Genomic DNA, 11,711 nt, shown 5'->3' with positions numbered 1-11,711 from the left:
GTAGAGATTTTCTATGGAGGAAGGATGATGGTAATCCGGGTTTTCATTATGTGGCCTGGGAAGATCTCTGTAAACTGATATGTGATGGAGGCAGAGGGGTCCATTCAGCAGTGCAGTTTTTAGGACCTTTAAGAGCTAAGTTCACTTTGAATTTCTTCAAGAATCAGGACTCCTTACTTAATAAATCTTTATCAACAAAATATTGAAGGAATGTAATGCATGTTGATGTTAAGCGGTTCAATTCTCCTTCATGGAAGATTTTAATATGCGGAGCTAAAGCTTTACAACCGGTAATAAGATCAAAATTGCTGCAGGAAAATCTAACAACATTTTAAAAGACTGGTGGATATGGGATAAAAGACTGGAGCTATGGCCTACTTTCATTATCGGAGTTGAAGGTGAGTTTCCAAGCTTGGAGAATTTTATCTATAATGGTAATTGGAATCAAGTTGAACTTCTGAAATTCTTTGGGAAAGAATTGGTTGATGTAATTTTACAAATTAAATAATACCCGAAGCAACCTGATGATGAAATGGAACTTGTTAAGTCTTTTTCTGGTAAGACTATAGCTTCATTAGCCATGTCTTATGCAGAAGATAATTTTGACACCTGGAGCTGGTTTAAGAAACTTAAATTGATTCCACGGGTAGAATGGTTCTGGTGGCGCCTGTGGAGGAATGCAATTCCATCAAAAGATTTTCTTATGTACAGAAGATTAGAAAATGATAATCTTTGTCCTAGAGGATGTGATTTAGTGGAGAATTAAGAGCATTTGGCAGTTAAATGTGGAAAGCTGAAACAAGCAATTAATTTGGTGAATATATGGGGTTTCTCAATTCCTACATTTAATTCATGGACGGAATGCATGCTGGAAGTGAAATATATGTCGAAGGTAAACATGTTCTCTGCAAATTTATATTCTTCATTAGCTTTTTTCTCTTGGAAAAGTAGAAACAAGTTGATCCATGAGGGGAAAGAGATTGGGCTATCTTATGTAGTTTCAAATGCCATTAGTACTACTTCTATTTCTCTAAATTTGAATTCAATTTGGAATCACTAGGGTGCTAATCGGTTGTTAAAACCATTATCAAATACTTGGCATCCTTCTCCCCCCAAATGGATTAAAGTCAACATCGATGCAACTTTGTTTAGATCTAATGAAGCCGGAATTGGTGGATTTTTAGAGATCATAAAGATAGATTTCTCCTTGCTTTTGGAATCAAATGAACACATTGGGAAAATGGAGTTCTGGAGCTATTGGCATTCCAAACTTTAAATAAGATTATCAAGGAGTGGATGATGGATTCAAAAGGTATTATTCTTGAAAGTGATAGTTACAATGTTATTAACTATCTAAAGTCTGCAGTTAAGGAACCATTTCCGATCCATGATGCTAGGTATGAAGACTTCTTGTTCCTCAAAGAGTTTGATTATTTTTTATTTAATTGGGTAGATAGTGATTGTAATAAGTTAGTCGATTGTTGTGCTAACTTGGCTTTGTTGGGTGATTTTATTTGGGATGATCTTTGTTCAAATAAGATTCCTCCTAATTTCTTGTTATTATTAAAGGAGGATAGTGATAGAATTCCTATCACTTAGTAGATTGTATTAGGGGTTTTTTTTCTTTGTTTAATGCATTTTGCAATTTAAAAAAAAAAAAAAAATAACTCCATTCTTCATTACATCTCCATGATTCATCACATTCATATGAAGTCAAGTTTATATGCTATACTTTGTAATTCCATCTTTTTCAATTCAGACTTTTATAATTTTGTTAACACAGTTAGTTAATTATTTTAACCGCCTTATTATTATTTTTTTAATTTTCAGACTTTCCACGTAAAAGCTCTAATTTTTGTTGCATTTCTTTTATCTATTCTCATATGAGATCTTCATGAAAAACTAAAAATAAAACTCTTTCTCAATTATCACAAATTTTTTAGCTTGCAACCATATCTAATATTTTTAATGTTCACTCGTCATTACAACATATTAGATTATTGTTTTTAATTATAATGAAGTATTGTTGCATTACTATTGATATAAATGACTTATAATAACGAAGATTCGGATAATAATAATATTAATACAGTCTACATGACAGATAAGTATGATTCAAATTCATACAAAAAAAAATATTCAAAAGCTTACATAAATGTAAAATCCAGTTACGGATCCATGCTCTACATGCAAATTTTATATCTGAATAAAATCCGTTGAGTATCTTGCAAGCCTAATTTATAATATATTTTTTTCCTGTTTTTTTTTTTTTTTTCCTTTCAGTATTTGATTTTCTACAAATAATGATAAGAATAGGGAGAGTCATCTTAGATGGTTGGACACATAAAACAACGGTCTTCCTATAAACCCAGTTAGAAGAATAGACATATTAGATTTGGCTTATGTTAAGAAAAGAAGAGATAGCCCTAAGAAGACTTGGTTAGAAAAGATCAGAAATGACCCTTTTTATTAGATTTAAATGAGATTTTGACTCTTAACATGACTCAATGAAAAAGAAAAATTTATGTAGCTGACTTCACATTGTAGGATAAGAGCTTGATATTTGTTTTTGTTGTTACTGTAGTAGTCGTTGTAGTATTTGATTTTCTACGTCTAGCTTTGAAAGTGTTTGGTTCAAACCCTTATCTCTTTATAAAGCCGTGAGGTGGGGCAGATTCTATAAATTTCTTTCATTTTCGCATCTTTTTGCAGGAATTCTATGGGTGCATGCAGCTCCTTTTCCAACACGCCAGCTTCAATTAAAAATTATATGAGAATATGTGTTGAAGGTCATATCTTGACTGAATGGGATAATAAGAAAAATGCTTTTCAAGCTTTAAGTATTTGTAAGTAAATCATTTATGCTACTATAATTTGATCTTCTTTTGTTTCTTCAATTATATTTGATCTTCTTTTGAAAATAATAAATATATGAACGGGTGATCTTTATGATTTTACTAAGCGTCCGATGGATTGGCTAAAAATAGGAATGTGGTGCAAAAGAAATCCGCTGTAAAATTAATGTATTGCATTTGAAATGCTTTTTAGTTGTTTGGATGAGTGAAAAATGCATTGTAGTTGTTTAGATTTTTTTAAAGATTCGCTTGAAGCATTTTATAAACTGAATAAAGGAACCGAAACAAGAAGAGTAAAAAGATAAGCAAAGCAATAAATTAATCCTCTCTTTACAAAAGATGAGAGAGAAAAAATAACTTTTTAAAAAAATAAAATGCAAATACGAAAGAGCGTGGACCAATAATGGCCACCAACATAACTAAGAAAAACCCTTCATCTCTTTCTAACATCTTACGTTTTATTACCACCAATATGCAATTAACATATTGAATTTGGGATTCAACCATTATCTTCTTGATCAAATCGGGATGATGAGGACTCCAAATATTATAAAACAACCAAATAGATTGGTTAACATCCAGTGATCCCAAAAAGACACACGGAAAATAAAAATTAGCCTCCTTAAAATAAATACTTGAATCGGCATATTATAAGTAAAGAAAACAATAGATCGACAAGAGACAACGAACTTCTAGATTTGTGCCCTTTTAGATTGAAAAGCAAAATAAGTGACATGGACCAATATGAAGCACCAAGGCACACAATAGCAATCCAACACTTCTCTTAGCTGAAAATTTTGCTGAAGCTTTATCCTTCTTCAAAGCAGCAACTAAATCTCTAGAAAGACACACAATGTCATCCAGAGATAACCCAGAAAACAGCTGCACAACAACTTCTCTAACTCCAACCTCATGATCTCCTACAACGTAATCCATTTGATGATCTCATCCCAAAACCTTAAACATGAGAGGCATTATCATATGAGGCTACCTTCTTCGATACAGTAATGAATCAACGTAGAATAATGTGTCTTAGAATCTAATGTCCACTTCATCTTGCTGGCCAAATTTGCATTTCTCAAAGTAGTGCTGGCTCTAACTTTAGACTCGGTGTAAACACCAATATTGTCCAATTCAGCCTTTATTTGATTACAAATCATCTTTTCGGCGTCAACAGTTTCTACCCCCTTCCCTCGCTGAGCTTTGATCCCGATTAGAACAAGCCTGGAATTCTATAGGAAACACAACATAGGCCTTGTTGCGGGCTAGAAAATACGCGGCGATAGAGATTTAATTCTGTGTCTTAGCGTTGTACGTATAACTAGCTCACACACAGAGAACACAAGATTTTTTACGTGGAAAACCCTTAAAAGGGAAAAACCACGAGGCCTAGCCCAGTTGAAAATGATTCCACTAGATTTTGAGTTGATTATAAAGGACTGAATCGCCTCCAAGGGTGATCAGATTACAATCAATTACTTAAGTAAGACGTCGGATCTTCGGCAAAACGTAGGGACTGAACGTCGGGCCCTGAGTAGGACGTCGGGTCTTCGGCAGAACGTAGGGACTGAGTGTCGGGCCTTGAACAAGACGTCGGGTCTTTGGCAGGACGTCGGGACTGAACGTCGGGCCCTGAGTAGGACGTCGGGTCTTCGGCAGAACGTAGGGACTGAGTGTCGGGCCTTGAACAAGACGTCGGGTCTTTGGCAGGACGTCGGGTCTTCAGTAGGACGTAGGGGCTGAACGTCGGGCCTTAAGGTGGTGATTCGGCGAGGTTCTGCGGTGATCCGGCGAGTTTCCTGCGGTGGTCTGACGAGGTTCCTGCGGTGGTCCGACGAGGTTCCGGCGGTGGTCCGGCGAGGTTCTGCGGTGGTCCGGCGGCTGTCGAGGAGGAGCTCCTTCCTTCTCTTCTCTTGTTCTCTCTCTTGCTTAGCTCCTCTCTTGTGAAGAATGAGGGCTCTATTTATAGATTTTCTGGAGTGGCATGGCCTGTAAATAGGTGTGAGATCAAGGGCGAATAGGGAGTGGTTCGAATCGACGGCCGATGGTGAACCCTTAGATCGTGCACCGTTCGTTGGACATTTGGAGGTCTTAATGATGTCGGAATTCATCGATCTTGGGCTCGTTGGATTTGTCTCGTCGAACCGTTCGATTCGAGTATAAGCTCGTCAAAATCGGAGACATTTTGGTAACTCAAATTGCTGTTTGAACCTTTCGATAGCACTTTGAGCCCTCGATTCAGACTCATTTGGGCTCGGATTGCGTTTATCTTGGTGTCATTGGGTTCGTATTTTCTAGACGCTCAGCTTGACTGTAAGTTTGCTGAAATCGGAGTTCGGGCGCTCCCAAAATTAATTTTTGAAGTTTCCAACTGGCTTTTGCCTCGAGATTCATGCCCGATCAAGATAATTTTTACATGACGTATCAGGCCTCTTTAGAAATTCCCGCCGAAAGCAGTCCTGCAGCATCCGCTCCAACATGAAAACCACCCCTATATTGAACCTCCTTCCCTTTATGTAAGCAAGACATCCCCTTTGCACTGGAAGAATTACCACCTGTATCAGCATCAGCTCCATGCATCAACTACATGATGCCGGAGCTGAGCTGATTTATCCGATTAAACTTCAGTCTATTTTTATTTCTTTTGGTAGCGTATATGGTTACATAGAATTAGCGCTCTCTTGTTTTGAGTGTTGCCTATTATGGGTTACATTTGTCTATAAATAGGAGCATTTACTTGTAATAGAGATTAGATTGTGGAGATGAATAAGAATTGAGTAGTTTTACTCTTTTGGTTTCTGTATCCTGAAGGATTTCAGGTGGTGATCTATCTCCTCCGAGAAGTTCTTGGAGTTATCCGGCGACGGCCACCGGATCATCGACGTGGATTCGTCGAGCCCCCTCCGGTCCAGTGTCATTTGGTATCAGAGCCGGGAAGATGCCGGAGATAGTTTTGTTTGTTTAATTTCTTCTGGACGGTGGTGAAAAGAGAGCCATAGCAATTTAGAAGGTCTTCTTAGACCCCTTGGAGGCGTTAGCTGCTACCTCCATGAACTTGGTCGTGCTAGCTTTGCGGTGGCCATCAGAGTGCTGTCTTGATTCTTGGTGGCCAATTTTCGGCTTCGTTGATCTACGGCGGTGACCCTTCTTCAGTGGCGGAACGGCTTCGGTGGCGACCCGTCTTCGGTGGCGGAACGGCTTCGGTGGCGAGTCAGACTCATTGGCAAAACCGGGAGGCTCTTCTTATTTTATTTCCTGTATCTTGGACAAAGTTCCAAGTGGTGGCCAACTCCATCTCCTTCCCAGTTGTCGGCTCTTGTTTTAGCAAAGTGCATAAGCTCTAGTGTCAATTATTTCTCTTGACTGGAAAAAAAAAACTTCCTCCTATAGGCAAGAAGTGCAGTCCAGCAACCAAGAAGGTTGTTGTCTTCTTCGGCTACTATACCTTCTTCAAACGATCTGAACAACAAGGTCTTCCTTCCTTCCTTAAGGCTGCTGTCAACTTTCTTGTTCTCCAAACAACTGTTGTGGCTATAATTGCAGCCGCAGTCCCCTTCTTTCGGTTCATGAATTATGCAATAAAGATCTGTCTGAATCTTCATTTAGCATTCAGAATTCCTTCTAAGAGGCCTCTAATTCCTAGTCCATAAATAAGAAGCTGCGGAGCAGGTGCGGTCCGGAGGCGGTTGATCTGCAGGAAGTGCATGTGCTGCTAGGCATCGCAGACCGAGAGTCATCTCAGAACGTGCGCCAAAGCAAGAAACATGGGAGCCAAACCCGCGTGGGAACAGTAGGAGGATCGCTGGTTGAGTGTGCGGACCAGAGAAAGCTATAGGCAGCAAATTTCAGGCTGATTCATCCACAAAACGGAAGCTGGAGGAGGCTTCGGTGGCAGGTGTATACTGCACGTGGGGCGTGGACGATGGAGGAAGAGGTCTTATAGCGACCGAGAGTCATCTCCAGTGTGGAGCCTTTGCCTAAGAACATCTGAACAGCCTGTGGGCATTCTTGCATTTCCTTAGCTCTAGATTAGTTTATGTTCTTGAAGAACAAAACAAGATGCCTTCTCGATGGACATTGCAGGGATCATGTCAAGAAGAAGAAATCGAAGATCTTCTACAAGAAATTGCCCGACTCAAATTAAGATTGTCAAGGATTGAATGAAGAACCTTACGAACCGATGATGACGATAAGGGCATTTCGGATGATCAGATATCTTCCACCCCACCCTCGGTCGAGCTCATCTTCGAAGAAATTGAAGATTCGATGTCGAAATCGCCATCTTTGCCTGTCTTTGATGAACCCGTGTATGAGGATGACGTGTTCGATGGAGTTCTTGATTGGCAGCAACCCGCATATGATAACTATGATAAGAGCATATATGAAAATGTACAATCGAAACTATTCGCTCACTATGTTCCAAAAGTGATTGATAAAGTGGAGGTGGAGCTGCCTAAAACAACAAAGGGAACCCTGATGCACCGCTTTCTCATAACTTCTCCCTTTTGTGAATACACAGTAGTTAATGATAACTATCTTGCCAAGCTTGATCCATATGCTCCTCTAGACAAAGCCTATATGGTCAGTTATGGTATTTCCACAGAGTTCAGGGCAATGCTATATGTTGCAGAGCCAAAAAAAATATCCAAGGTAATCATTTTTTATCTCAGAGCAGTTGGTCTTGGCACAGCAGCAGGTGTAAGAATTGCCGAAAAATCACACATTATTGGTGTTGACTTCAATCCAAACCGATTTGAGAGAGAAAGAAAGTTTGGTATAAATGAATTTATGAATCCCAAGGATTATGATAAGCCAATTCCACCTGCTTATACTATTATTGAGAAATTAAAGATTGGTAGGCAAATTGACAGCGGGTGGACCTATCCTGATTGGTTTAGCCAACCAAATCCACCTCTTTATGGTGTCCAACTGGACATTTTTCTATGAGCCTGAAGTTCCTCCTACCCCGGTAGTATGACGCCGGAGCTGAGCTGATTTATCCGATTAAACTTCAGTCTAGTTTTATTTCTTTTGGTAGCGTATATGGTTACATAGAATTAGTGCTCTCTTGGTTTGAGTGTAGCATATTATGGGTTACATTTGTCTATAAATAGGAGCATTTACTTGTAATAGAGATTAGATTTTGAGATATGAATAATATTTGAGTAATTTTACTCTTTTTGGGTTTCTATATCCTGAAGGATTTCAGGTGGTGATCCATCTTCCAAGGAGTTCTTGGAGTTATCCGGTCACGGCCACCAGATCATCGACGTGGATTCGTTGAGCCCCCTCTTGCCCACCCAACCCAACACCACAACATCTCTTTTCCATCCAAACCCCAAAGGGAAAATTCGACAAATAGCTTGATGTTGACTGTTGGGGAAAATTAAAATATGATCCAAATAAAAATGAGTTCCTAAAAAAATTTTTAATCCAGAATCATGTTGATCCACAAAATACCAAAATCTTGGTAAGAATATTCAAACTTAACAAGAGAAGTACGAATGGAAACGAGCTAAGCTGAGCCGAGTATGCGTGTTGATATTTGAGTTCGTTTATGATCAGGTTGTTCAAGTTCGGTTCATGTTTGATTCGAGGTTTTTTGTTTGTGTTAAAACTTGCTTCATTTAAATTCATGGGTGCTCTTGTTCGGTTCATATTTGATTCATGTTCGATTCGTTTCATGCTTAGCTAGCTTTAAACAAATGAGTCTTGTCGAGCTATAAACAAGCTCTACTTCAAAATGTTCTTTAACTTAACAAAAAAGTCTTATCGAGCCTTCTATGATGTAGAACCTGGAGGCGATCCTCCTCGAATACCTGCAACTGAAGACCTCACAGCAAAAACAACACAAGCAATGGAATAGTAGAAAGTAATATTGATTTCAGATAACTGCGTTTTTTAGCCAACACTATTGGTATATACTTATGTAGAAGAAACTAGTGAGGGTACTATGGGTAATGACTAAAAGAAATAATTAAGATACTACTAATTATGAAAATAAGAAGGAAGTGGAGAACGTGAAGGTCGTTCAGAATGAGTGGCCAAGCTGACATTCAGTTAAGTAGGCATTTTGCTATTCTTCCCTTATGCTATGGTAAAACGGTACCACATCATTCTAAAAAACAATTACATAGAACTTGTTCGTGAACATATCAAGCAATATTTTTTAAACTATCAAATAAGCTCATTCACAAACATATCTGTGAAAAACTGAGCACAAGAGATGAGAAAGAAGAGGAAAATAGAGATGTTGAAGAAAGGAAAATAATTCTATGTGTTTCTTACAGGACAGAGTGCAGTATATATAAAAGGAAATGTGACAGCTTTACAACTTCACAACTAATCAGATTTAGACACGTCAGCTATTTATAATAGCAGATAATCATATATCAAGTTGCTAATACGCTCCTGCAAACTGAAGGGTCTTGAGTGACCGTTAGTTTGAGACATAGTTGATGAAATCTTGGACTGGATAGGGATTTTGTGAATATGTCCGCAACTTGATCGATGGTGCTGATAGGGAGAAGTCAAATGTTATTGTGCTAAATGTGATCACGGATGAAGCGTTGGTCAATTTCAATATGTTTGGTGCGAGCATGAAAGACAGGATTGTTTGCCAATGCTATTGCGGAAGTGTTAACGCAAAATAGATCGATTGGATAGTCTTGAGGAAATTTGAAGTCAACAACCAATTTGCGGAGCCATATGATGTCAGATGTAAGAGATGCTAGTACACGATACTCTGAATTGGTGGATGATCTGGCGACCGTGTGTTGCTTTTTGACAGTCCAAGAAATGAGGTTTTTGCCTATAAATGAACAGTGTCCCGAAGCAGATTTGTGAGATATGGGATCGCCTGCCCAGTCCGCATCTAAAAAGGAAGTAAGGATTAAGTTAGATTATGTAATAGGCAACCCATTATCAAGTGTACCTTTTATGTATCACAGAAGTCATTTAACAAGGTAGACATGATGCTACTCTGGATCGTGCATGTGTTGAGAGAGCATATTAACACTGTATGAAATATCAGGACGGGTTATATTTAAGTATTGCGGGAAGCCAGTTATCTTCCGGTACATTGAAGGATCGGTTAGCTGCTGATCTTGCAGTATGACAGATGGAAGCTTGGTGCATGTGGGGTTGGAGAGCGAATTACACCTGGTTAGTTGTGCTTGATCCAAGATGGACCAGGCATACCATTTTTTAGATAGGAAGTACTTCTGATTGGTCTGATCGATTTGAATGCCCAGGAATGAGCTAGTAACACCTAAATTTTTCATGGAAAATTGAGTGTTGAGCTTTTGTAATATATTGTTAATGGCCTCCTTGTCGTTAACGGTTATAAGAATATCATCGACATAAATTAGGAGAAATATGTGTATATGTCGTTGTCAAACGATAAACAAGGAAGGATCAGATTTGCTTTGCTCAAACCCGAGAGTCAGCACTTAGGATGTAAACGTGTTGTACCATTATCGTGGGGCTTATTTGAGGACATATATAGCCTGTGAAGAAGACAAACATGATCCGGATGAGTTTTATCTTCGAACCCTTTGGGTTATTGCATGTAGACCGTCTCCGATAAAGAACCGTGAAGGAATGCATTTGTGACATCGAGTTGTTGGACCTGCCATTCATTATGAAGAGCTATAGTTAGTAAGATATAAATTGTATGTAGCTTGGAAACAGAACTAAACATTTTTGTATAGTCTAATCCATATTCTTGGTGATTTCCTTGAGCGACGAGTCGAGCTTTGTAGCACGCAATTGAGCCGTCCGAATGAATCTTGGTGCGAAAGGTCCATTTGCATCCCAGAATGGATGCTTCTGGAGGAGGTGTAACGAGGCTCCATGTGCCTTATTTTGTAACGCAAAGAACTCAGCGCCCATAGATTTTCTCCATTCGACCAGTTTGACAGCCTCTATATACATCGTAGGATCAGATAGTAATTCAATTAACATTTATTTATGAACAAGATTTAGGCAGACAATCAGTTTGAGAGAGCCAGTTTGTCTTCTTATTACCATGGGATGATGATACTGAGGGATAGAGTCATGCTGAACATTTGTGGTGGAGGCCAAGCTCTCATTCGTGGTGGTGGGAGTAAGGTGAGGAGAATATGGTGTGGTAGACTCTGAGTTTTTTGTTTGAGTAACAACATGATTAGAAGGATTGGTAGTGGTAGAACAGTAAGGGATAAGAAGATAGGGGGTAATATTGGTAGTCTGAGAAGTATGATTGGGTAAATGAGTAGAAAAAAGAACAGAGTTTTCATTGAACATGATATGGCGAGACATGATGGTTCGATTAGTAACAAGATCCAAACAATTGTACCCTTTGTATGCGTTAGTGTATCCAATGAAGACGCATGAGAGAGCTTTGGGTTGGGATTTGTGACGAGTGTGTGAAGGAGTGAGCGGGAAGCATTCGCAGCCAAAAGTCTTCAAGTGACTGTAGTCAGGTTGGGTGTTGCGTAAAAATTGAAATGGAGGGAGATTATTTGTAATACGAGATGGCATCCTATTTATAAGATAAACTACAATTAACATGGCATCTAGCCAATGAATGAAGGGGATGGAAGCAATACGGAGGAGAGTGCGAGTAGTTTCTGTTGAGTCTAGTAAATAGGTTGTTAGACCTAAGTTAATGTCCCAAGGCTACCAAGAGGGGGGTGAATTGGTATTTTAAAAATTTAAACCCTCTTTGAAAATGTGTTGAACCGAAATGAAAATTTTTATTAAGTTTTTATAGAAAACGTTTTTTCAAACGCAGAGTTTTTTAAACAAAAAATAAAATGCGGAAAACTAAAAACAGTAAAGTAAATGACACCAGATTTATAGTGGTTCGGTCTA

At 38.7% G+C, this 11,711-nt stretch overlaps 1 protein-coding gene across 1 annotated transcript; it reads left to right on the top strand.

Moving 5' to 3' along the window:
* The first annotated feature begins 7,121 nt into the window (after positions 1-7,121).
* LOC114579302 (alcohol dehydrogenase class-P-like) lies at positions 7,122-7,908 on the top strand. The gene has a single exon (XM_028693433.1). The coding sequence runs from the start codon at positions 7,122-7,124 to the stop codon at positions 7,800-7,802; it is 681 nt and encodes a 226-aa protein (XP_028549266.1). The 3' UTR covers positions 7,803-7,908.
* The last annotated feature ends 3,803 nt before the right edge of the window (positions 7,909-11,711 follow it).

Source organism: Dendrobium catenatum, unplaced genomic scaffold, assembly GCF_001605985.2.
Source record: "Dendrobium catenatum unplaced genomic scaffold, ASM160598v2 fragScaff_scaffold_281, whole genome shotgun sequence".
NCBI classification, from domain to species: Eukaryota; Viridiplantae; Streptophyta; class Magnoliopsida; order Asparagales; family Orchidaceae; genus Dendrobium; species Dendrobium catenatum.
This window is presented reverse-complemented; position numbering and strand designations above follow the sequence as displayed.

Bases quoted from the DNA above. Each gene is read 5' to 3' on its own strand.
- LOC114579302 (XM_028693433.1), top strand. From the start codon at position 7,122: ATGTCGAAATCGCCATCTTTGCCTGTCTTTGATGAACCCGTGTATGAG.